Source organism: Cyprinodon tularosa, unplaced genomic scaffold (assembly GCF_016077235.1).
Source record: "Cyprinodon tularosa strain WSP-4 unplaced genomic scaffold, ASM1607723v1 ctg509, whole genome shotgun sequence".
NCBI lineage: Eukaryota > Metazoa > Chordata > Actinopteri > Cyprinodontiformes > Cyprinodontidae > Cyprinodon > Cyprinodon tularosa.
In genome coordinates, this window is record NW_024039240.1 from 560,738 (window position 1) to 588,423 (window position 27,686).

The following is a 27,686-nucleotide window of genomic DNA, read 5'->3' on the forward strand; positions in this document are numbered from 1 at the left end:
ACACTGCAAAAACGATCTAGAAACAAGTCAAAATTTCTTAAATCAAGTGTATTTCCCCTCAATTTGAGCAGATAAATAATATTATTTCCCAATGGAATGAGTACCACCTGAATTCAAGAAAAAATGAATTTACTTTAGGAAAAAAAAAAGACTTATTTAGATTTGGATTTTTTTGCAGTGCATATTGTAGCCTATCAGATGAGTGTGTTTTTTCCAACTCTAATAAAAATAATAAAGGCAACACTGCACCTCTCTCCACCACTGCTGTAAATACACTGTAAAAATAATTGTAATTCCGTAATCTAAGAAAAATGAGCACATCTTGCATGATTTAATTTCTGAAAAGGAACAAAAAAGGATTAGAAGTTCATGTGAGGAAGATCCAACTGATGGTGCGCTCCTGTTTTTGTGGGGCGGTCCGCAGAGGAACTGGGTGGAGTTAAAGGGGACGCTTTTAGGAATGGAACCCGCAGCTATTTAGTTAGACAGCACAGCTATTGAAGGGGAGCTGGAAGCACCTGATGCTCATCTCTGGGACAATCCGCTCCATGTTTCTGTCCTCTTATCCGCGGCGAGAATAAATCTACCTCCACTGAGCTCCATCGTTGTCGACATTTTTTATTTTTATTTTTACCTGATCTCCTTCCTTTTTTCTCTATTTTTTTTTAAACCCAATTGATAAGGAGACTTTGCACTACTCTAGCCTTTAAAAATCTGTTTACTGTGTTTTAGTTTTTATTTTTGCACTAACGATGCACACCACGCAAAAGGACACGACCTACACGAAGATCTTTGTCGGCGGTCTTCCCTACCACACCACGGACTCAAGTCTCAGGAAATATTTTGAGGTTTTTGGTGAGATTGAAGAGGCGGTGGTGATCACCGATAGACAGACCGGCAAGTCCAGAGGTTATGGATTTGTAAGTATCGCTTTTAAAGTAATATAAAGCTCAGCGCCAACTATTAAAATCCAATTGTTTTGCGCGTGTTAAATCAGCCACCTCTGCTTGTCTTTCCCAAACAGCTCTGCTCTCAGTGATATATCTGCCTCTGGTCATGGGTTGTTTATGTTTTGATAAGCTGCCACTGCTTATATCTGCCCCTGGCCTCTGTTGCAATCTCCAAACTTGTCGCTCCGCAGCTCTGCGCCCTGACACGTTGTTTTCAGCTCGCTGACAGCTGCTGAGCGCACAGACTAGTCCCACAGTAAATGTTGCTTCACATGCCGAATGAAACGCGGTGATGTCATCGCCACCTAGGAGTGTGATCCAGGCTCTGAAAACTTGATCTAACTTTTGTGGGATTGGGGCGCATTAGGAAAATATGAGTGAATAAAACATGTTGTTTCTGATGGAGTGTTATATTAGGAAAGGTACGAGGATTAGGGCCACTGGAAAAAAAATAAATAAATAAAAAGTTAATTGATTTTTAAATTTAAATTTAATATCAGAATTCTGACTTTAATCTAAACAAACCTGACTTTTCTTCCCAGAATTCTGACTTTTTTCTCAGAATCCTGACTTTAATCTAAGAATCCTGACTTTAATCTCACAATTCTGACTTTTCTTCCCAGAATTCTGACTTTAATCTCACAATTCTGACTTTTTTTTCTCAGAATTCTGACTTCAATCTCAAAATTCTGACATTAATCTTAACATTTTGGATCTTAATCTAGATGGGCACCATGAAGGAAGAGATGTGGGAGCACTCAGCTCTTACTGACAAAGATGTGAGTTGTTTGAGAGGGCCAGTAGTGGAAAAGGATGGAATTAGGCGACTTAAACGTGCCTGAGGGTCCCAAGTGATGCTATTTCATTAATGGAAGAGCAGAAAATGATTAAAACAAGAGAGCTAGGTTAGTCTCTAAAACAGACATGGCTACGGTTTGATGCTAAAATGTTTGTTAACTGTCAGAATTCAGCCAGAATTCTGAGATTAAAGTCAGAATTCTGAGATTAAAGTCAGAATTCTGACTTTTTTCTCACATTATACTGAAATAAAAAATCAGTTAACTTTTTAAAATTTTTTCACTGGCCCTAAACCTCTTCCGTAGAAAGGGGAATCTTCACCCTGAATAAAAAAGTAATAACTGAAGTACAACCTTTCTGACCATGAAGTATACGTAGGTCATTCCAAAAAAAGTAAAAGTAAAAAAAAGGCCTTTGATTCCAGGCCAAGAATCTCTTGGACCATCACTTTTGGTCTACTCTGTAAAGCCTCGAACTCAACTCTATTTCTGTCATTTTGAATTGAAAAAGCTTCCTGGATGGGAAGGAAAACTTCTTCGAAACTTGTAAACAAAGTCCAGTGGATTGTTTTTGAACTTTTTTGGAATAACTATGACCTGGATTACTGAGAATCTTCACCAGCATATACATAGTTAACATCCAATAAATCAAAAGTTATGAGAAATGCATCAGCAGAAGGTTAAAAGGGCTTTTTCAGGGACTCCAGAGAACCATAGAGACATTATGCACAAATAGAGAATATGGAAAAATGGTGAACTTTACCTAACAGAATAACTTCAAGAGAACATTGAGAGCTCAAATAGGAGGTCATAAAAAACGTCAACAATATTGAATCTTTGCAGTCCTGTGCTAAAAAGAGCATAAATGCAATGACAAAAATGCACTATTAATGCTCTTTTATTGCTGCTCTGGATAGATCATTAATTTCATGCCTTCTATGTATTCAGCAGCAGCCAGACCTCTTACTTAATCTGTAATATCACCAGTGTTTACACTGTCTACCCGTGACACTCTATATTTTAGATTAAAATTTTAAATACTTGTTCTCAACTCTGAATGGTTAGGGTTCTGATTATTTGTGTCAGTTTTTAACTAGAGACACCGCTTCATGGCCTTTGATTCCAGGTCAAGAATTTCCTGGTTGTTGCTACAAACTCAAGGACAGGTCAAAGATGGCCTCCATAAGTGCGTCCTAAGGTTACATCCAAAAACAACACTAAGTCGTTTGATCCTTACCAAAGCATCTGGATGATTCTTAAGATCAATAGTGGTTTTAGACAAGTGTGCCACAAAAATAAAAATTTTGATTGGCTGTGTCAAAAAAACGTAATTTAAGAGAGATCTTTTAAACAGTTGGCTTACCTGGGGGCTGTGTACATCTGTTTAAGACTATAAGCGAATGCACACCTGGTTTACGCAGCAGGGCAATAATCCTAAAAAAATGGATGAAACTATGAAACAAAACTTTTGGAGAGGACTAGTTCAAGTCTGGATTCAAATACAACTGAGTCTTAAAAACCCTTCAACAGACTACAAAGATGTCAACAACAGAAAGAAACGTGAAGCGTAATTCACGTATGCATATCCAGCATACTTTGGTGAATACGTCTTCAACTAATTATTTTTCTAAGAATATGATATTAATTTATATATTGTGGCGATGATGATCTTTTTTAAAAATATATAATTTTACCTTCAAACTTCAGTTTTGCTGTATTTACAAAATTGTTGTGATATAACTTAATTTGATTACTTGTTTAAGGGATTGTCGCTGCAGTTTTAGAAAGATTCTTCTGATAAATTATTCTCCTTGATAATTAATACAAAGAGAAAAGGATATTTAAAAAAAAAAAAAAAAGAAAAAAGAAAAATTGAAACCAACATCTAAAGTTCTTTCGGCCACAAATATCTCAATAAAAGCTAAAATCCTATATGAACATAGACAGACCTTCATTCTTCTTCACAGCTGTCCAACATTAACCCTTTATAGAGCCAATACTGTTATTGGAATCCAGGACAAGACCTTATAACCTTGGTAACATTAAAAAAATATTGATATTTTGATGTTAAAAATCAATGTCAATGTAATAACAAGAAACACCAACTTGTCTGAATATATTAAGAAAAATAACAAAGGTGCTTCTATAAGAAATCCATGGAAGAACACTGAGAGTAAAATAAACCATGTTTTTGGTACAACATAACCTTAGAGGCATTAATGCTGATACTGGAACTTGCATTTTTTAGTTTATAAACCTAAATATAATTTTTAACTACGCTTATTAACTTTTTAACTTTTCAATTAGCCTTTTACCTTTTTTTCTTGACTTTTTGTTCTTCAACTTAATTTACAGTAGGTAATATATCATTCAAGGACTTATCTATTTGGTCAGATGCCAAAATAAGATGTACAGCCATGTAGCAGTGTCTTTGCTGAATGGCTGGATATAGATCTTGTGCTTCTAGACCTTACTGAAGGACGGGGGGGGGGGGGGGGGGGGACTCCATTTGTAAGGGAATGCAAGTGATCAAACGGTAACTTGTCTTATAAAGGGTTAACCTTATGATTTCTTAATTAACAGGAAGATATATTTACCCCAATCTCCCTCTTTGTTATTTTTTGTAATATCAGTCTTTAATCACCAAAGGTCATTAATTCAATAATGACATTGAGCTTCTCTAAAGGAAAATTGTATGAAAATCATGAGATAAATTATGTTATGATGTGAAAGATCAGTGGTCATGTCATTCTGGTTCACTTTTAGGTTATATCCATGTAAGATTAATAAATGGTTAAGAGCGGCCAAAGGTGAAACTTTAACAACCTGTGCTTCTCTAGCTCTTCCACTAATACACATACACCCTGTGTTTCTTTTTTGATCTTTATTGGATGAATGAAACTCTGTCATTTGCTATCATCCCTCTCAGGTGACGATGGTGGACCGCTCTGCTGCCGATAGAGCATGCAAGGACCCAAACCCAATCATCGACGGCAGGAAGGCCAATGTGAACCTGGCCTATCTGGGGGCTAAACCTCGGGTGATGCAGCCAGGTAAATCCAGCCCTGCTTGTTTTGTACATGATCTGAGGAGGAACCAAATACTCTGGGTTCCTGATAGTGTAGAAGTGTTATTTTAAACTCTGCATTTTATTTTGTTTCTCAGGTTTTGCCTTTGGTGTTCCCCAAATCCACCCAGCGTTTATCCAAAGGCCTTATGGGTAAGAAATGGGGAGTCTGTTTGCTTTGTTGCTTTAACCATTCCCACCAGTTTAAATTTTCTGTTTTCTCATTTAAAGAAATGATTGGCTGTAGATCATAATGCCTCACTAAAATATTATTAACCTTTAAACTTTACTGATTTCATTACATGCATGTAAAGTATTGGGATTTTATATTACAAAGCAACTGAAAGAAGTGCATAATCTATAAGTGGATGAAAAAGGATGCTTTATTTTGAAATGATTTTACAGAAATGTTGCATACATTTGTAGTCAGCCTTCTTTATTTTCATAGCCCTGAAAAACGCAGATATTGGAGGTCACCACTGTGTGTTTAATTTAAACTAAATGTAAATGCAACTGATCTGTGAAAGCTTCAGAAGTTTGTTAGTGAACAAACGACATCATGAAGGTTAAGAACAAAGCTGTGGAGATGAGAACAATATCAAAACTTAATGTTCAGTGATCCTCCGATAATATTATCAGCATGGTACCGATGAAACAATATGACAAATGTCCCATGCTTACTCCACAGGGCCTGTAGAAAAACAACACTTCAGGTTTTTTTACTTAGTGGACAGCCTTAAGAAAATAATCTATAACCCAAAAAAAAGCCTAAGGAGATCAATTTTAAAACCATGCTACAAGCACAGTAGGCTTGGAAAATAACATTCTAGTCATGGTCCGTACTGAAATGCAGAATCAACACCGCAGCACACTTTACACACCATATTTGCAGCAAATGCTAATCTTCAACTGATCAACATTAACGAGAAGATGGATGGAGCCACATATGGCTAGGAAAGCTCCTATTAAGTACTTTCATATTTTTGAAAAGCCCATTTAAAATGTGAACCCCCAACTAAAGAAACTGTAGCACAACTTGACAATTAAAGTAATAGTGGAGGATGTTCTTTTTCCTGGTGGATCATCAAAATAAGTGGTCCTCCTAATAGTCAATCATTCTGGTATTATGTTTACATAAGGCCGTCCTACGTGCTCGTCCCCATTCACTTAACGGTGGTGAGTCTGACATAGTGGGAAAATTGCAAATCTTCTTTTGGAAAGTAAGCTTGTATGTGCAATGCAAACTTAAACTTTTAATCAGAGCGTGCACGAATTGAAATGGGTTTGTGCATGCTCTCACATGCGTATAATAGATGTTCCCTCTCAGGAGCAGGTACAGGATTGTGCATCTGCATTTTTTTTTTTAAAGTGGACATCAACTATACCTGAAACGTTCAAAGAAAATTGGCTAAGTTGGTAGAGATTTACCCAAAAAGACCTAAAGCTAAAAATGCGTACATAACTTAATGACCCAAGAGGCTGATTACAAATGCATGTAAATATTGCTTGAAAGAAAAAAAATCGCACTATGTACCTTTTTCATTTGACTTAGCAAGACTTGTTGTTTCTGTATGTAACGTGGCAAAACATGAATATCTAAAAGCGTAGAAATACTTAATTGTGATTAAACACTTCCAGTGTTGTTCTAGATTGTAACTAATCTAGATTGAAGGTTTTTCTGTGTGAATGTATGTTGAGTGGATTAAAGATGGCGACCCATTGGCCTGACTCAATGTTCTCTCTCTGGTTCAACAGGCTCGATCTCTCTTAAGCTATCTGTTCTGCGAGCCTAAACTCAGATCAGGCCAGGGAATTACCCGTAGACTCGATCGCACACATACGTGCTCTCATAATGGTGATTACAGATGCATGTACGTGGGTTTCATTTTGATTGGAGTTGTTGTTTTTTTATTTGAGTAGAGCTTAGGTTGGTGTGCTGTAATGAAGTGGTTGCTGTTAGTTAAACCATGCACCATAGTGGGGGGGGGGTTTCGATTGATTTCACTTTTGGGTTGTTGTTTCATTTATTTTTTTGAGGAAGTGTGGCAGTTTGACCAAACTAAAGCAACGTTTTTTTGTTTGTTTGGTGTTATTTTCTTATTTATTTATATATTCTTTTTAATTGCCTAACCGAACCTGCTGTTCCATGTGTTTTCTGGTTTACTAAAAGATGAACCTTTTGTGTGAAGTTTCTTTTCTGCACTTTCCCGATAGAATCATATGGCAATTGCTAGGTACTCATAGCCTCATCCATACTTTAAATTAACACAGCTTCCTTCACATTTTAAAGTATGTTGGCTCCCTCTGCGAAACACCAAAGATCAGCTTCTTGTAACTGAAAGGTGGATGCTTATGTGACCACTTTCACAAAACCACACAAAAGTCCTGGATCGTATTGTCTTTGTGTGCCTTTGTATATCGTCACGCATGCTCACTTCAGCCCAGTTCACCATAGTCTCCACTGTGACACAAACAAATGTCTGGATGTCTCTGTCTCGCTCTTATTCTTTTACTGCGAGCTTTCGTCACATGGGGTCGTGGTGTTAAAGAAAACAAGCGCTTCCATTGTGGCGCACAAAGCCCTGAATGCTGACGCTGCAGTCGCATGAAGCCCAGAGTCGTGTGTGTGTGTGTGTGTGTGTGTGTGGATGAAGGGCACCATCAATAGAGTTGGAACTGTCCATCATCTAATATCAGCAGATAAATGTAACCATACGAATGTTTAAAGGGAATATCTCAGGAATAAACAGAAAACCCTAATTGGTTTATTAGACATGATCATTTTGTCTTTAAATAAAAAATAATTACCTGCTGCTAATTCTGATTTTATTGGCTCAATAACCCTGTAGGAATGTTTGGAACATCAGTGGATTATTAGATCTAAACATGTCGCTAAATGTGGTGGGTCAAGGACATAAGAGCTCAATTAAACGTCAAGCAAGTGATGGCAAAGTTAGTCCTTGGAGATTTTAACAAGTCCTTTAAACAATACTGTTCACTGTCTTAAATAATGTGTTTTTGATAGAGCAGTGATAAAAAGTATTTAAAAAATATGTATGAAAAGAAATGACAAATAGAAATATAACAGGTTTTCCTTATCACTCGGAAACTCCTGCTGCAAATCCTTATTTTCTTACAGTTTTGACTTTTCATTGAGAAAATATTTTACATTGTTTGTTGCAAAGTTCAGACAGGCTGGATGAAGAGCATTCTCATCCTTTAACATAAAAAAGTCCCCCAGCATGACACAACTTTTACTGTGTTTCAGCATGGGGCTGGTGGATTTAGGATGCCATATTTAGTTATCTTTACAAATTGTAGTTATGTTTATATTTGTGCCACACTCGTTAAACAGATTCAACTGGTTAAATCTACATCGGATGTTTATAGCTACAGTTATTGTTTTAAAACAATATGAAACAATCATTTAGGAACTTAATGCTTTTTAGCAGTTTTAGAAAGAAGAAAACAACAGAGAATTAGCAGAGGTAGGCAGATTCTCCACTTGTTGCGCCTAGCTGGTGTCGGCACTGCAGCACAGCTAACGTTTACATGAAGATAGAAAAGCAGTACAACTGACTGACATAGATGTACGCTATAAGTTTGAGTTGTTGTGGCCTTCTCAGTCATTTTGCAAGCTAGTTATTGTAGTGAGTTTGCGTAGTCTAGTCCCACTAATGTTAATGAGGGCTTTTCCATGACGTCGGTATTTAGGAGGCATAACGATAAATAAAATCAAACAATGAGTCATATGGAAGTCATCAAAAAGCTGAAGCAATACTGCAAAGTCAGGGTGATATGCTGATATGTTTTGCAATGAGACATTTTTAAACTAGAGGATTAGAGTCATAAAAAAAATCTAACTAATAAAAGTATAAACTAAGATATTTGTCTTTGAAATTTTAAGGAATGCATGTGTTTACAAACCAGAATATTTATATATATGCATGAAACTGACATTATCATTACCTTATCAAATCCACTTTATCAGAATTAAATTATTTGTCCAAGATTTTTTGCAGAAAAATGTTTATGCCCTTAAACACATTTTCTCCTATTATAAGGCTCCCCTTGTAAGTCGGCACAGTAATATGTAAGAATTCTTGGACCAGACCAGCTCTGGCCCTGAAAAGCCAAGAGGACCTGCTGAGATTGATTAGTGGGGGCTTCAAAGTACAATTTCAAAATCACATGATGACACAATTCCTGTTTCTGAAAGTTTTCAGATTAGGTTTAGTGAGGAAAACACCAAACATTTTCAGTAAAGGGATTTTAGCTATTTAGCTTTAAAAAACAACAACAACAACATGTAGATGTTTGCTTGTTGAATATCTTATCCTTCAATAAGCCCTTCATCTTTACTTTACATGTTTCATATCTAGCAGTAATTCTTTTTTGCCCTCTATATATCGGCTTATGTGTTGTGATATTGGCTTTCTATCTTTTCCACTTATTTCTTCTTCTGTGGTGCCTTGATTTTTTTGTTTTGTTTTCCAGTTTTGTCCTTTTTCGTGGTGGAATTTTTGATCAGACTAGATAGGGGTTTGCACTAAAATAGGGTTGCCATGATAGAGTCTTATTCAATCTGTCACTTCTGACCCCACATTTACCTTGAAGTAAGAGGAGGAGCCTAATTTCTCTGAAAAAGACTGAAAAATTTCAGTATATTTATCCCTGCACTCAGGCTGGGTTCTCAGACCTTGTAGAGTTTTTCGGGTGGGATAAGGTATGTCATGGAGGGCAGAATGCTTTCATTGTTCAGAACTGTTTATTTAATATGAGGCATCCCTGTTGGTGCAGAGCCTTGTCCCAGCTCCCCCATCGGCCCCTCCAGCTCTTTGTCCCCACACAGAGGGGGAAATGGTCAGCAGTGTGGCTTTTTGAGACTGTCCAGCTGTCAAAGTGGCAGTGACATTTTCACAAAGCGTCCCTGGGATCATCTCTGGCCCTGATCCCCCACAGGCAGCCTGGCACTGTAAGCCTCTGCCTTTCACAGAACTGCTGCAGTTAATGGCAGATGAGCTACAGGTTACAGATCCTAAACTTTGGCCTTTAAAAAAGAAAAAAAAATGCAGATCTCGCTTCCCTCTGGTGTTTCTCAAAGAATGTTATTAATGATTTATAGAATCTAAGAAATGCAGCCAACATATCCCAATCAAGCTTGGTGTGTTAGATGCTTTGCATGATAAAACACAGCAACTTTCCTTTGCACAGCCTTCCTTTTATCTACTGAAAGTCTTACAATAAACAATCTAACCTTGAGTCTTCACTCAGTAACAACTTCCACATCTAAGAGTACTGTTTGTGCAGCCTGATAGTAATTGAGTATGGTGCCTTTAGTGATTGGAAAATTATTTGATTTTTGAATTGCTCACTTGCTGGTCACTCATCAGTGCTGATCCAGCTGAAAGTCTCCCGATCGTTTTAATTAGACATGTTCTGAAAAGGAGTATATTTTCTGAGAGTGTAAATAAAATCAACCCAGTTTGGTTTTCTGGTATAAAAGGAACAACATAGCTAACAATCTGTGTGTATTTAACACTAATTCATTTGGTGTTGAAAACATTAAATTATAAAGATTTGAGCTTAAGTTTAAAGTAAATTATTAAAGTTTTATTTTTTATTTTTTAATGAGCAGAAACTAAATTTGGGAGATTAAGAACATTGTCAATCTAATTTCTAGTTCTTGTTACACAAAGCTGAGTAGTCCATGTGTTTTACCATTTCCATAGTACATAACTGCAAAATAGGCAGAGAGATTAATCGCCCATTTTCGATATATTTTTCTTGTTAAAGATCGATTTTTTTTTTTCAAACAGAGAGATATGTCGTTTTCTATTTTGGCAACCCTGCGTTGTTTTGATTCCTACTAGCAGCCGCTTCTTTGTTGTTGCTAATTAAGCTACCTGGTTGGGAAGAGTGCTCAGGTGCAGTGTGGTGAAGTGGACTTTTATGGTGACTTCTTCCGATAGTCAAAGGTTAAGCATGTCTGTCTGTTTCTCCCACAGCATCCCGACCCATTATGTGTACCCCCAGGCCTTCGTTCAGCCCAGTGTGGTGATTCCTCATGTGCAGCCTGCAGCTGCCGCTCCCGCCGCCGCCACCTCTCCTTACATCGACTACACCGGTGCTGCCTATGCACAGTACTCCGCAGCAGCCAACGCAGCAGCTGCCGTGGCCTACGAGCAATACCCCTATGCTGCCTCTCCCGCTGCCCCAGGTTACATGGCCACCGCTGGCTACGGCTTTGCTGTCCAGCAGCCTTTAGCCACCGCAGCCCCAGGCTCAGCGGCTGCTGCAGCTGCAGCTTTCGGGCAATACCAGGCTCAGCAAATGCAGGCCGATCGCATACAATAGCAGCGGCTGCAACTGTTGCACAAGCAAAGAGAAGGACGATCCACCGCTGGTCACAGCTGAAGTATGACAAGGATACAAGAAGACAGATGGAGTTGCCTTGATGGTTGATCCTGTCAACTCCGAGATTTAGTTTCCCTAAAAGTTAGTGGTGGTGAGGATAATAGTGAGGTGGGATAGGATCTCTCCAACTTGCTGTGCTTTATCTAAACAAAAAGCTGAAAATGAGAAAAAGGTCGCAGAACAAACCTAGGAAATTATCACTGTTGGTATTACTATGAATACTATTGTTTTTGCTACTGCCACTGTAGTAGAGTTTCTAGAGACGAATGACAGGAAGACAGGGTGTTACACTGTTGGCCTTAAAGTCCTAATGCTGTCTCTAACGTTAGTTTTGAGGAATAGCCTCTATTTTTCTGCCTGTCATGTTTCCAAAGTGTTACTTGGTTATTTAATGCCCTCATAACATTTTTATTTTATTTATTACTTTTGTTAATATCACACATTGAGGGTTCTGCTTGTATGTTTTGTTTTATGTTTTTTTTTTTTTGAGTTGATGTTTTCTGATAATCAGGGAAATGAAACCGTTTCCAATGTGTTTTTTTTTCTCTAAAGTTCGGTCTGGAAGTCTAGGTGTTGTTAATCGTCATGTGGAAAACACATGTGAAGAACTTGCTGAATAATCTTCCTGATGCTGAATGTCCCATTTACTTTTTTTTTTACTCAGCCTCAACCTCTTGACCTATGCAAAGCAAACAAATCAACAAAAGAGAAAGAAACTGAAATTGTCATCAGCTCTGACTAGACTCTTGGACTACATGGAGGGAGGAGGGGGGGTTTGGAAAAGACAACAGAAACCCTGACAAAAAAGAGGGGGGGAAACAATGAGAAACACTAAATCTGTTGCTTCTCTACATTTCACTTACATTCATGCATCCAGAGGCAGCAGAGTGCTGAAAAGCAAAAGCAGCACAGTGGCGTTTCTCTCTGTGATGGAGGGGGCAGCTGCTGGAGGGGGCGGGATTGGTGGACGCAGCAGCTCCAGCGCTGCACAGATGGATCTCTCTGGAAAGAACGCACCGTTTGTTGAGCTGTCACATTTTAATCCCCGGCAGAGCCCTTTTGGGAACCGACATTACACCCCTCCACCACCCCCCCACCCCCCCCCCCCCCCCCCCGGCACCCACCATGACCCCTACCCCCCCTTCCTCCAGTCGTGTCAGCATTTCCACCTCTGTGCTGCTGTAGCAGGGTGTCAGGTACGCACTCACAATTTCTCCAAAGCTAACCCGACAACTAGCCTGGCTCACATCTGTTAGAACCAGCAGGTGGGGGTTGGAGAAAATAGGGGTTTCCTCAGTGATGTCATGTCGGTCTATGTGCCTTACATTATTTTCAGCTATTTAACTTAGAGAACAACAGAAAAACGGACAAAAAACTATTTAAGTTATTTATTTTTGCAGGTTGTTGACACTCTTAAAGGAATAGTACACCCAAAACACGATTAGCCTTCATTTTCTACTCACCTCCATGCTGAACAACACTCTGGAGTACTTTTTTGATATCTCAAATGCATCTGGAGATCTGGGAGGCTTCTTGCTGTCTGCTGACATTCATATAATGGAGGTCTATTGTGCCCGAGACAGAAATGTCCATAAAAGTCCACAAAAACGTGTCAATATTCCTCCATACTGCTCGTCCAATGTATTCCAAGTGTCCTGAGTGGGTAGCATCCAGAATTTACTCGAAACGAAGTCATTTAGAATGTTTTTAGAGCATAAACAGTAGTGTATAGGATTTCCTGAAAGCGCGCACATGCGCGTTCACGAGCCTACGGAAGCCGGCAGACCAAACCAGCGCATTCAGCTCGGCAAAGAACTCATGCTCTTCCTCAACACTGAAGTCCTCAGACATTTTTCTTTCGTTGTTTCTTTCTTTACACAGGTAAACAGCACATTTCTTCTATTACGCTTGCATTATCGGCAGAGCAGACTCGAATGCGCACTTTCATCTGGTTTAGTCTGCCGGCTTCCGTAGCGTCATGAACGCGCCGGCGCGCGCTTTCAGGAAATCCTATACACTACTGTTTATGCTCTAAAAACATTCTAAATGACTTCATTTCGAGTAAATTCTGGATGCTACCCACTCAGGACACTTGGAATACATTGGACGAGCAGTATGGAGGAATATTGACACGTTTTTGTGGACTTTTATGGACCTTTCTGTCTCGGGCACCGTAGACCTCCATTATTTGAATGTCAGCAGACAGCAAGAAGCCTCCCAGAACTCCAGATGCATTTGAGATATCAAAAAAGTACTCCAGGGTGTTGTTCAGCATGGGGGTGAGTAGAAAATGAAGGCTAATCATGTTTTGGGTGTACTATTCCTTTAAGAGTAGATACTTAGTGGAGGTACTGTGTTATTAATATTAATATGTACTCATCTCAAGGCATATATAAGTTATTGATTAGTTCATTACTATTATTATTATTATTATTATTATTATTATTAACATGCTGAACCAAAAACAATAATGTAGAAGTTATTTAAAACACTGTTATGTGCACTGTACTTTTTATTTTTGGACTATTTAGAACAAAACATAAAATAGTTGCATTGTGGATTTTAATGCAGGCCTGTTTGCATTGCAGGTTGTACTCTGAGTCATCTATGTTTAGCTGAGAGGAATTATTAAGAGGTTTTACAAAAAAGCAAAAAAATGCTGCTTTTCTCTACTAGAATGTATAGCCGCCGTTAGGCTTTCAGTAGCTTATGTTGCTTCATATTCTTCAGATCGGCTGTTTTACACTGTTGGGAAATTTTTTATACTTGAACTTTTTCTTACAAGGGAAATATGTAATAGAAAATGGCAAAAAAACAACAAAAAAACATTTTCATTGTCAGTGGATGAAGGCTTTTAAAGCATTTATAATAAAACCTTTACTTCAGAATTTCAACCACATTTAATCAAAGTGAAATAAAATGATCTATATTTAAAAATAAAAGGTTGGTGGTATTTTTGTTCTTATTAGTAACAGCAATGCATTATCATTTTCATTTTTTACATCAACATGTAATGTATTACAAGAAGTGGTTCTAATAATTTTTTCCATCAGTAGGCCTTGAGGGTCAAGACCCCAGAGTTGCAATGCATGCATAAATAGGCTTTAAGTAGAAGAGATACAAATAAACGTGTCTTAGCTGTATTTTATCACATTTTTGGTTTTAATGTAAAATTTTACTCCAAATTGCCCTGTAAATGCCTTTATTTCAAATTGACATATTTTATTGTGTCACTTAGAATTAATTTATAAATCTATAGACATCAAAATATATATAAAAAAAATTCCTCTTATCAAATAGTATTAACAAAACAATTAAAATAAGTTGCCAGCTTAACAAATGCAAGTAATATGCACGTGGATGTTAGGAGTAAACTTGGTGCTTTTTTTCCTAACCTGACTATGTTTAGGTTAAAAATAGAAAATATTGTTTACTTGTTGGCTTCAAGATGGAGCAGTTTGCAAAACTGTTGCCTTCAGCAAGAAGATTCTGGGTTCAATCCACAGTCTGTGTGCATGCAGTGCATGTTCTCCCCATTCATACATGGGTTCTCTCCGGGTACTCCGGTTTCCTCTCATAGTCCAAAAACATGACTGTTAGGTTATTTGGCTTCTCTAGATTCTTCTTGTGTGTGGTTGTATGTCTCTGTACCTCTTTATAAAATTTACTAGCAAAACACAAGTACATCTTTTTGTTGATAAGAGAAATCTGGTAGTAAAATTTACTTGGGTTTTATTGAGTGAAAAGAATTTCTTTAAAAAAAAGTTACCTAGTTTTTTCTCCATTTTTTTGTGAACCCAGTGTTTTAAAAAAAATAATGGGCAAAGATGGAAAATTGAAGGACAAAGAAGGAAGTGCCCAGCTTTAAAATCTTTGTCCATTACAAAATGGTAAAAATGGCCTGTAGCTTAATTATATAGCGCTTTATTAAGCCAGAGGACTACAAACCTGCTACCAGTCGTTTATTAATTTAAACACACAATTTTATCCACAAATGAGGCTGTGATACAAACAGGGCCTTTTGACCACCAGAAGCAGGCAAGGCAGGTGAAGTATCTTCCAAAGGACACAAAAACAAAGATGAACACAACCAGTAACCCATAGATTACAGGATAAGCACCTTCCGCCCGAGTCACCGTCACTAGAAAATGTACCTAAATATCATGTATCAAATTAGAATCAGTATCAGAATAAGTTTTTTTTTTCTGATTCTGATTCAAAGCAAGAAATTTGCAGTAATAGAAAACTACATGCTGAGTTTTAAGAACATCTTTGACGGAATCCCCTCTCTGGAGCTTCAGTTTGTGAACGATGTTTATTGATTGGTATCGCTTTAAATTTGGCCAAATACTGGGAAACAATGTATCCATGACAGCCTGCCGGTAATGAAATAGCTAAAGATCCAGTCATTAAATAGTTTTTGAAATCATTAACTAAATCTAATCTGTTTGCCTTTTTTATTCAGCTATCTGAAGCCGTTTTTTATTTGAAATATCCCTGAATGAACTGCACTGGTGCACTCAACTAAGAATTTCTTTTACACAATCATGTTTAAACCTAACACACGCTGTTAGAAATGTAATGAAGTGGTGGTGAATTTCATGCAGCCTTGTCAAATGAAGTGAAACCATCTGTTTTCATCTGTGCCTGTGTTATTTTCACCAGGAGACTCATGGTTAATTCAGCAGAACGGTCACTTTTGCAGCTGCAGGAGCAACTGATGACATGCAGCATAAAGCCTTGTTTCAAAAGGAATCACAAATGAGTCATGGGGAATAGAAAAGCAAAAAATATATATATAATTCAGACTGAAAGCAACAAACCTACACATTTAATCCAGCATCATAAAAGTGTTTATCATAATTTTGTGCATATTTAAACACATGATTTACCTTTTATACTGTATCAGTGATTGTATCTTACACACACTGGTAAATCTACATCTCTTTATGGGTATTTTTATATAACTTTAAGACAGTAATCTTAGGTCTAAATAATATTTTAATTATTTACATCCAGTCTTGATCTTTTTAAAGTTACAAATCTACCTTCTATGTAGGTTAATCTAGTTTTTTTTAATATATAGTAATGTTCTTGCTGAGACAAATCAGTTATACAACAACAAAGTACTATAATATATTATAATATGAGGATTAAAAAAAATAAAGGAAAGGAAAGCAAACAAAACACCATTATATAACCCCCTGCCTTGTTGCTTTCCCGTTTGCGTGGATCCAACAGACTCGTGATAAAGTTTCCGAGGTGATGCTCTAGAAATGATTTATTCATTTTCTCATCAATAAATCACTCTAAAGGGAATGCTCATACTCTGCCTTCGTTCAGTCAGCTTTGAGGAGTATTTTGGTCAGCAGTGAAACTAGGAGTGACATGGTGCCATGTTTTTGGTGGAGCATCATCCATGCAGAAGGGACTGAATCGGGAAATCAGCAGCTGGTCTGATGAATTATCTGTTATTTAAACCAAAGAACGTCACAAACAGGTATCTTACCTTTTCAGTGAAGGTTCCTAAAAGTTACAGAGTCTATAACTACAGATTACAGATTTACAGATGCTGAAATGTACATGGAATGTTTCAAAGATTAGATTAAAGTCTGAGGATAACAGCCTCTGGGGGCTAACAGTTGAGGTAACTCTAGTAGTTCTGGCTGTTATATAGGATCACATGTGTTCAACTCCATCTATTTTCAATTCAAATCTTGACAGTTTACCAATTTTGAAGTAAAGCATTCCCACAGAATGATACTGCCATCCCCATGCCTCAGCATGGGAGTGCAGTTTTGTTCTCTTTTCAACAGACCCCCTTCTTCATTGGGGTATTGCTTTTTCTTCTGCAGCAATGCCAATCTACAGAAACACTTACCCTGTTTGGATTATGACTCCTCCACTGCCACCTTTAAAGAAAACTAATCTAGCCTTATGTTTACTAATATTAAAACCGTTTTTATATTCAAGACACCCATTTAATCTTCTATAGAAATGATTTATATATTTTTTTTTGTTCTGTGTTGTTGTCGTTTTTTTATATGCTTCTAAGCAAAATAATTATTCAAATATTTTGAGTTGAACTTGAAATATAGTTAATCCCAACATTTGACTTGCAAGAACCCTCAAATAAAGGTTAAATGAGCATTGCTTCATGACAGATCCTTGCTTGGGCCGCCACCCAGTCTATCGTCTATTTTTAGCAGAGCTTTCGAGCTATCTTTCCACTTCAGAGTGGATATTCACTGAGTCACAGTTCGGGTCTTGGTCTCTTTGGCTCTCAGGTTCACCGTGTTGCTTAATTAGGACATCCCGGAAGAGAGCGACCCAAGCCGCTGCTGCTGCGCACAGCCCGAAGGCGCACTGGACCGCATGGTGACCGCGCACAATCCTCAACAAAACAGAGGAAAACACTGACAAACCCAGCTAAACACCGCCAAAGAAATTTACAGCGGAGCAAAGGAGGGAGGTAAGATATTTCCATCGGATGTTTTATACTTTAGCAAGGGACAGGGAGGAGCAGATGGGCCGGGGGTCCTGGACTGGTGGGTGGAGATGTGCGCGTCTCTGCGCAAATAGGGAAACATCTTCCCTGCTCCTTGATTTCTCTTATATCTCTGCTTTGTGGATGCATTTTATAAATAACTTACTTTCTTTTTCTGTGTTTTAGTATTATTTTATTTTATATTTATCATATAACGATGTACCTTTACGCAAAGAAACAACCCAAGCACATTTGTTTATATAAATAATTGTAATCACAGTATAGTGCATTAATTGTTTTGATATAAGTTAACAACAACCAGGGAGTTTCAGATCTTATAAACTGAGGTCCTAAATGATTGATTTAAACGAAAAGAGATGACTAATGATTTATCTGTTGTTCCCAGGACAATATATATTGCCCAAATCCTCAGTGGGGTTTTTTTTTGTAATCAATTTATTTGTGGTTGAAATTATCCTCACAGTTATATGTCATGACTTATTTTATTAAATCTATTTTCTATCCTCTTATATTAGCATCTATCTGAATCCCTGAGTTGAATTGAATGCGCTGTGAACATTCTTCATACATATTTTTTCTTTATTAAATAAATGAATTGAATATTATCATTTTCTCCAAGTCTCCTGCTTTAATGACATATAATGTAACTTTAGAAGTTTCAGCACAGATGGAAAGAAAATAAATTGCAGGGTTTTTTTTCCAAGTTTATCTCTTTTTTCTTCCAAAGAGACCAAAATTAGACCATCTTGCAGAGGGCTTATTACAACAAACAACAGACTGTGTCTCAATATAGCCTCATACAAGCCTGGCCACTGGATCCACACAAGCTGAGATACTTCATGACCATGTGTTGCTTTCTCAGCTGTTGGATTTTTGCATCTCTACATTGCAGACCCTGAACAGATGGAGACAGGAAATATACAACAAAAAATACAACAAAATACAACAAAATTCACATGGTTCCAACATTTTGATGTGGATCATCATTCGTTTAAACATTTTTTCCAGAATGAGCAGATGGCTGATTGTTGAAGGTTTTTATTAATATTGAACACCATATAAAAGCTAAAAAAGGCACAGCTTGAGCACTCCTTACATCACCATGGAGAATTTGGCCAAATGACAAAAAGATCAGTTCCAATTCTGGCTATTTGTATTTCAAGACTATTTATTTAAAATCTGATCAGTAACAGGGGACAGAAACATACCGAGCTTTAAGGAGGTTTTTATGTTCCCTGCTCTTTTTCATAAGTGTGTCACTTTACAACCATAAATGTTCATTAATTGAATGCAAAGTAGTGCATAACTTAAGGAAAAAGGTATTTTAGCTACAAATAAAAATCTGAAAAGTGTGGCATATATTTCTATTTAGTACCGTACTGTTGAACCAGCTTTTGCTAAAATCAGAGCTCCAGGTCTGTTAAGGTATGTCTGCCACCATGGGACATCTAGAGACTGATATTTTTGCACAAAGTTGTCTTCAAAAATAGTTCAGGTTCAATCAGACTGGACAAAAACAGACAATAACAAGCATTAATCTTCTGCCACAGAGTCTTCAGTGGAATAGGTCAAGGCTTTGAGTGAGTTCTTTTAACACATGAATTTGCTCTTATAAAAACATTCAATGTTGATTTAGTTTTAAGACAGTATCAAGTATTTTGCCTCTGCATTTTTTTTTTATTAAGCCTATTAAGCTCTAAGTAAGCTACCTTGTCCCTACTAAGAAGAAGGATATCTAGTGCATAATGCTCATATAACCATAGTTCAATTTGGTGATGATGTGTTAAGGGTGATCTACCATATCAGTTTCTCACTATGCAAAGCATGAATACAGCCTGGAGACATTTGGTCAGAGAATCTTCATCCATATTCCTATGGCTTTCTTTCTTTCAGTAAATGCCTTCACTAATATTTTAATAATGGAGTGAGCAACTAATAGTTGTACTGTCTAAACATCATCCAAAATGACTTGATCTTTGACTGTTTTTATTATAAAATCTTAATTTATGCAGGTTATTTTATCGAGACAAGTTCCCTTTTGCAAAAAGAGACGTGTTAGCATCTCTGTAGATCCTCCATAGTGGCCATGTTTGTGTTTTCGCTGCAGCAGTTTAGGTGGAAAAATCTTTATTAAAAGTTTTCTTTTTTTTGAATTGAGCAGATAAGTGAGACACTTTGTCAGTGGAATAAGACAATTTATCTACCAAAAATAAGGGCAAATACACGTATTTTAAGAAATATTTACTAATTTTTAGATAATTTTTGCAGAGTGGACTTCTGCGTGCTCATGGGCTTTCCATTCTGCAATGACAGCAATGATCTATCACATATATACCCAACAAAATGTAGCATTTTCAGGTGTTCATTTCTAATGGTGTGTTCACATTGTATTTTGAGCATTTGGATGCTTGTGCACACAAGAGCACAAGGGTGTACGGTCTCCTCTGAAGAGCATCTGGAGGAGTGATCCTGTTTATTTCTCTGGCTGGTAATGACAAATGCAAGAGAGTTGCTTTGTTTTATTTGCTTTGAGGAGGGGGGGGGGGGGGGGGGGGGGATTGTTTTAACATGTTTGTAAGTAAGAAATGCACCCATAAAAGTGATCTGTGCATCAGTGATTCTCTGTAAACAAAATGGCTAAGATTTCAGCTTTGATGGTGCTATGTTTGTTATTATATCTCAAAAAAGGTGTATGGAGGGGTAATCTTAATAAATTACAAGCACAAATAAGAGAGAAGAAAACTAGAGCAATTATTTAGATTTAGATTATAAAGTTAGCCTCAGTTTAACCGAGGAGACTTAATATCTAATCTTACTACAGTTGAAGCTTAAAGCTGACTTTAACTTCTAAAACACTTTTAAAGTAAATTATATAGGGGGAAAATCAAATTAGTTCAAGGGACAAATCAGTTTCGGTCTCTTCTGTCAGTGCATATCATCATAAGAAATTGATTTGGAAAGTTTTATAAATTGGTATTTCTAAGTGTTTTTGCCATAATTTAGGCAGATTAAAATGATGATCAGCAAATGGAATGAGTACGTTTGCCTTTGGAGTGAGATAATATATATTCTATGCTTTTGAGTGCATATACTGAATGCATTTAAATTAACAATATATATATTTTTTTATTTTACACATAAATCATCATATTCCTTCTGAAAATCCACTTACATCAAAGGAAAATACGCTAAATTAAAGAAAAATGGGCCTACTTATGTTCAAATGTTTGCAGTGTATGTTTTCAGAAAAGGGGCCATAACAGGGGTCAGGTCCAGGGTGTTGGGCCCCATTTGGCCCCTATCTTGAACTGGCTGTATACATTGTTAAAATGTGAACAACTGGCTGCTGTAAGAGCTTTTCTTTAGAAAGAAAAAAAGTTGTTTTGTGTCACATCCGTAGTTATCTGACTGTTTCTAAAGTGTTTCTGCTGACTCTGTTAGTCCCGCCTTTGAAATGAGGCTCTATCCGTTACTTTCCAGACTGATACGCTCTGCATATGACATAAATGAGTTTCTGGATCACCAATACTTTCTAAAGTGTTGGTGATCCAATACCATCCAATACAATTTTTTAAGTATTTAAAAAAAATTAAACTATGAAATCTTCTACTATAATCAGTCAGTTTTAAGGGACTCATAATAACACCTGGAAAATATAATTTATGTCAAATATAATCAATGCCAATTTCTGTTTTTTTTCTTTCTTTGTATTAACAAGTTTTGAATTCAATCTTTCATTTTCAAATAAAGTCTGCAATTACACACCAGTAGCTGTTGGGCAACAGTTTTCACAATCCATTGTCCCTAAACATGATGAGGAAAACTCTCCAATATTGTTTTTAAAATGGTGTTTATCAGTCATCAAAGCGTGTCCAGTCCATGTATCTGACAAATTATGATATCTGAGATGTGTATTTTCTAAAATTGAAAGCATCAAATAAATAACTAGGTCTGAATAAAATCCGCTTCAGCTGATGAAATGCATCTGAAGATCTTGCGCTGAAGAGAGATGATTAACGACAACAAAGATCTTAGGGGATAAGCAGGGAGATTCAGCATTCTTCACTTAATCATATCTGTTGAGACCGTAAAACTATTTGTGTCTGCATTTTTTGCGAGATTAGGCTCAATAAATAGGAACAAACTGTCTCTTTGTGATTTGTTACAATGTGGCATATCTGATTTAAAATAAATTTCCGGGAGCCACCACTAGTTTATACTTTGAAATCAGGAACATTTCTGTACTGAATGGATTTATATCCTAAGATTAAGCAGATAAGTATAAAAAAGAAAAAAAATAGAAAAAACAAAGAAATCAGTTATAGAAATATAACCATATGTATTGTATGAAGTGGAGTTTGTTCTTGCAGACGTTTTGTTGTCTTCGTAGCTCCTGTCGTAATTCTAGCTGGAGCTCTCCAGGTTTCGAGTGTTCATGAGGGCTGCTGTGGTGGCCCACAGAGCAGAAATAACATCTGCGTCTTACGACAGGCATGTGTCACCGCTGGGAGACTTCTACTGAGAGATGACTCACTGACACCCATCTGGGCATGTTTGCTGCTCACAGCTAATAATTACCAGACAGAACTAGCAGACGGGGGGGGGGGGGGGGGGGGGGGGCTTTATTAAGTCTGGATCACTGATACACACCATTTTGCGTTTTTGAAACCACAAAAAGGAGAATAAAAATATCACTCAGGTTATTGGACTATATGTTAAAGGTGTTACCCTGCAGTAGCTTGCAGAAACAGGGACTGGATAGCTGGATTAAATTCCAGTTTGGCTGAATAATGAATGTTGCAAACAGGAATGCATATTGTCTCAGGATGAGTCTTATGGCTAGTCAGTGTTAAAACAGAATCGGCTGTTTTTTGGTTAACAGTTATTAAAGCGCTAAGAAATGTTTCTGTACTGGTAAATATGAATTATATTCAGAAAACTTTATATATTTTACAGGGATTTTCTTTTTATTCTATTTGATTATTCAACATATAATGTTGAGTTGTGAAATCTTACCACAGGTGTTTGGATTTAGGTCTGGACTTTGACTGAACCATCGTAGCATGTTGGGATGTTTTGATCAGATCCATTATAGTAATGCTGTTTTCTATATTAAGCTCCACCCATCTCCCCAAAGAACTCTGATCAGCTACCACCACCATGTTTCACTGTGGAGATGGAGTTCCCACTATTAGTTTTTTGTCATTAATATATTTTATCAGTGTGATCTACTATGTTGTTGTTTTTTATTTTGTTTTACCATACAAGTTTTACCAACAATTTCCCCATTTAAGTACAATAAGTTGATTTTGTATTCTATTCTACAAAGCATTGCATTTTGGAAAAAAATTGTTTGTCTTACTTGGCCAGAGCAGCGTCCTCCAAATGCTTCTTATGTCCTTAACATGGAAGCATGACTTCTTCTGGATTATTTACTCTACTTTTGAGACTAGTATCCTGTTAATAAACTCTACCACCTGAGCTGTGGTTCTTTGCAGCTCCTATCGAGTTACCCTAGGGTTTTATGGCTTCTTCTCTAAGTGCTGATCTCCTTGCAGGCCTGTCTGTTTTATTATAATTTTATACCATAACCCTTGCTTTTAACTTCTCCAAAACTCCCTTTTTTATTTCCACTTATGTTCTCAAACTCTGAGGTTTTCAATTAGATTTAAACTGATATTTAGGTGGCACTCTGTTTACTAACTAGGTCAGTGCCAAGGCAATTGTTAGCTCAGAATTTATTTAGTTGTGTCAGATTATAAGGAGTTGAATATACATTTTCAGATGTTTGAAAACCATTTGTCATTTTATTTCCTCTCAATATTTTTGCTTCTTGTAGTTTTGTTCCATCACATGAAATAAAAAATAAAAGCATGTTTTTGTCTTTTAATATTGTTATTTTAAATATAAACTAATATTAGTTTATTCTAATCTATATGATGGATTTCTGTGCTTACAGGCAAAGCATGTAACTGCTACACTGGGCGAAATAGTTACTGTCCTTCTATTCAACAAGTTGCATCGGCCACATTCGGGTCTTGGTTAAAATTAGAGTAAGGTCTTGTTTAATACAGTCAATATCTCTTAAACAATATATTTCTGCTTTTCCTTCCAGGATAGCCATCATGGAAGATTTAATGCAACGGTTGGAGCGTGCTGTGACTTCCCTCGAGAAAATGTCCATCACAATGCAGGCCTCCTCCAGCATGGCTAATGGGAACTGTGTCAATGGCATAGATGGAGGTGAGTCAGCTTAAAATTGCTCAAAACATTTCTTGAAGTATGTCCCTGTTGTTCTAAAGTCAGACTGAGAAAATGAACATAGGATTTCTCTGTATGCTTTCAGGTCAGAGCCTGGAGGTTTTTGATGTGCTGCTGAAAGGTCCTCTGTCAGATTATCTGAACTGCAGCAGGGCTATTGGAAGTGAAGTAGAGAAACATGTAAGTCTTCACCACATGCAATAAGTCACTCCATTAGCAAGTACAATTTATTTACATAGCACTATAAAAACTATCATTGTTGCTTTAGTGGATTACCCAATTACTGATTAAAATCTAATGAAGTAAAATATTTAATATGTATTAAAGAAAAAAGTATGAGTTAAATTAAAAACTCAGGAGACGGAAATTAAAGCAACTTTTTAAAGGAAAAAGAAAATCTGCTTTTGATTAATATTTGAAGCAATAGCAATGAAACACAGCAAAATAAATAAACAAACAACTTCTGTATAGTCCCTAAGTTGCATCTTAAAAAAAAAAGGTTTTCAGCTAACTCCTATTAAGAAATCTATAGTGTCTGAATAATTAGAGTTTTCACAGTGTTTTAAAAGTTTCTCACTTATTTTCACTATATTTTTCTTAAGACTTAAACCTGAGACAGCAAATTTTCTCAGGTTCTGATAGAAGTTTGGACAGATTAGTCAATCAGAAGGGAATTTTAGTCTAATAAAAGCAACAGGATGACAAAAAAGAAAAACATTTTTTACCAAATGTGGATTTGTGAAGACATGGTAGAATATACCGTATTTTCACGACCATAAGGCGCACCGTACTAAAAGGCGCAGTCTCAGTTATGTGTGCCATTACTGTATTTAACACACGCAGGTTTTATATACCGGTACATATACTCTACTACGTTTAAATACCTCTACTGCGTATTTAAAAATAGAGTGGGAGCAAAACTGAGTGTGTTTGTGCTTTATTCATGTATTTATTACAAAGTATTAATCAAACCCATCGAAGTCATCATCCTCTGTTTCTGAAATAAACAGCTGCACTAAATCAGACATGCCAATTTCCCCTTCTTCGGAAATGATGCCGGCTTTTGCGAAAGCTCGAACAACAGTGCCAGCAGACACGTTAGCCCAAGCACCAACAATCCATCCGCAAACGGTGGCGTAACTTGCCCGGCGCTGCCTTACACTTTTCGTGAAACTGTGGTCTCCGTTTGTCATCCATCACTCCCACGCTGCTCGCAGCCTTACTTTGAACGGTCGGTTCACACAGATGTCGAGCGGTTGAAGTTCCTTTGTCAGACCTCCCGGAATAACAGCAAGCACAGCGTTCATTTGATTCACCATGTTTTTCACATCGGCTCTGAGATGGGCACGCATGGAGTCACAGATTAACAGCGATGGTGATGCGAGGAAAAAACCACCTGGTCTCCCTACATACACCTCCCTCAGCCACGCTTTCATCATCTCCTCATCCATCCAGCCCTTTTCATTTGCCTTAATAACGACTCCAACTGGAAAAGTCTCTTTAGGCAAAGTCCTTCTCTTAAAAATCACCATAGGCGGCAGTTTCTGTCCATTTGCGTGGCAGCCAATCCACGCCCACACTTGCCTCTTTAACGTTCTCATGGTGGTTTCAACAACGTCCGCAGTAGCAACACACATAGGGCGCACAGCACTATAGGGCTCGCCGCACATTTTGAAGGGAAAAAAAGACGTTTATATGCGCCTTATAGTCGCGAAAATACGGGTACTAGCGTTTAGTCATAGTAATCGTCATTTGTTTTCTAAATTCAGTGAGAAATCTGGAATTAAATATGTATGCATTACTGTAAAACAAAAGTTTGGACGGTCAGAAAAACATTTTTATTATTTTCAGAAGCTATCTGGTTATTAAGAGAAAGTGCGGATGAGCTAAACTTGGTTTATGCTTGGTGCGTCCAAATTATCGGTATTTCAGTTTTAGCTTTCATGCCCCTCCATGCAGTGTCCATGAGGAAAGAATTTCTACTCTGTGCACCTAGGAAAATTTGTAGGTATAGGGACAGATCCATGCAGAAAAAGGTGGATGGTGAGCAACAGCTCCTATCAGCGAGGGTTTGCAGATGTAGACATCTAGAGACATCTTGTGATTTAGCTCATAAATATCACCACTATCAACAGATTGTGGAAAAATGATTGTTGCTTAGACAGCACAAAAAAAGCTTTCAAAAAAGCTTTTTTTTCGTACCTTGTGTAGAGTGGTGTTCTCAGTCTGCTGTTTGTGCTGTACCCCCCCTGGAGCCAGCCAGAATGAAGAAAAAGAAACATAGACCATAAAAGCTGCATGTGTTGTCACTGACGGCTTGCTTGCATCAAGCATAACCAAACTCTAAGGTGGCAGAGGGCCAAATATAATTCTGATATAAAAGTACAAAATCTAAATGTTGGTTCAAGCCTTACACCTCTCCCTTATCATATCAAAAAACACAACACATACAACACACTCATAAAGTCAATTCAATCAAATCAAATCATATAAACAGATTGCTTTCCATCTAAGAAAACCCAGCAGATTGCACTGAGTCATTGCCCAGCAGAGTTCACTTTTGGGTGAATACTATAACAATAGACAGTCATCTACATCTGTCATTTAGTTTGCATCAATCCACTGAGCATGCATATAGCAACAGTGGAGCAGAAAAATCCCCATTAATAGGAAGAAACCTCCAGCAGAACCAGGCTCAGTATGAACAGCCTCCTCTGGAGGACGACTGGGGGTTTGAGTAGAGAGGATGTACATGCCAAAGGAACATGGAGGCACAAATCAGGAATACTTTCCATGTAAAAGAAAGGTAGAAGGTTAGTGGCAGCAGTAAAGAAACTAAAAGGCTAGTGAGATAAACTCTGAGTCAGTATTAAAGTCTGGAAGATAAGAAAGAGAACATACAGTCTGGCAGAGTAAAACCTCAGCCAATAGCTATCTCTAACAGAGGGACACAGTTAACTATTTTAAGACAGAACCAAGTGCATTACATGTATGAGAGAATGCTTGGCAAGATGTAGCTAAAAACTCCCACGAAGAAACAAAAAAAAGAGGCCACAATGTTCAAGGTGAGGTCGAGTAAAATACAGAAACATCCAAAATAAGTGATGAGAGATAAAGATGAGGAATATAGAGAGAGAAGGTCTTTACCCTCATGATTAACTTAGACAGGCTCGGACTGGTAATCTGTGGTGAGCCGCTCCTAATTTCAGCGTGCGAGGGCCGGCCCTCCTTAAATCATACCAGCCCGAACACTTACTGTCCGGCTGAACCAAATACCTGTGACAGTTAATTACTCAAGAGCTCAAGAAGTAATACAATGTTAACTACCTAAATGATGCATGCAATATATTTGCCGTTGCTCGTCATGCACATCCTTGTGACAGTTGGCATAGGGTGTAATTTTCTATTTCTTCAAACTTTAAGATACTTGCAACAAACCGAATTATGATCAAACTAAAATGCCTTCTTTAAACCAAACAACAATGTTCCTCTTATATTTGGCGAATTTATGTTCGAATATTTTCCAACAGTATGTTGCGGTGCATGATGGGGTTTTGCATTCGGAGGGGATTCACTCCAAGCGTACTTTTGGAGTGGTTAGTGGGTCAGTGTAGATGGAAAAATGCCAGGGATGAAAATCGTTCCCTTTTCCAGCCTGCTCTCAGAGAAAGGACGAAGGGAACAGT

General features: G+C 37.4%; 2 protein-coding genes across 3 annotated transcripts in view; both read left to right on the forward strand.

Moving 5' to 3' along the window:
- Positions 1-460: 460 nt before the first annotated feature.
- Positions 461-12,584, forward strand: rbm24a (RNA binding motif protein 24a). Its single transcript, XM_038303260.1, has 4 exons — positions 461-920; positions 4,677-4,800; positions 4,913-4,967; positions 10,823-12,584. The coding sequence occupies exons 1-4, from the start codon at positions 753-755 to the stop codon at positions 11,169-11,171; spliced, it is 696 nt and encodes a 231-aa protein (XP_038159188.1). The 5' UTR covers positions 461-752; the 3' UTR covers positions 11,172-12,584.
- Positions 12,585-17,456: 4,872 nt separating this feature from the next.
- The window catches only part of cap2 (cyclase associated actin cytoskeleton regulatory protein 2), a 29,070-nt gene continuing 18,840 nt past the window's right edge, over positions 17,457-27,686 (forward strand). Inside the window, exons 1-3 of one of the 2 annotated variants that reach the window (XM_038303230.1) lie at positions 17,457-17,703; positions 23,855-23,994; positions 24,092-24,180. In XM_038303230.1, coding sequence (XP_038159158.1) covers positions 23,865-23,994; positions 24,092-24,180 — 219 coding nt within the window. In that variant the 5' untranslated portion in view covers positions 17,457-17,703; positions 23,855-23,864. Of the gene's footprint in view, positions 17,704-23,854; positions 23,995-24,068; positions 24,181-27,686 lie in introns of those variants that run through there. The other variant, XM_038303229.1, reaches the window with a different exon arrangement.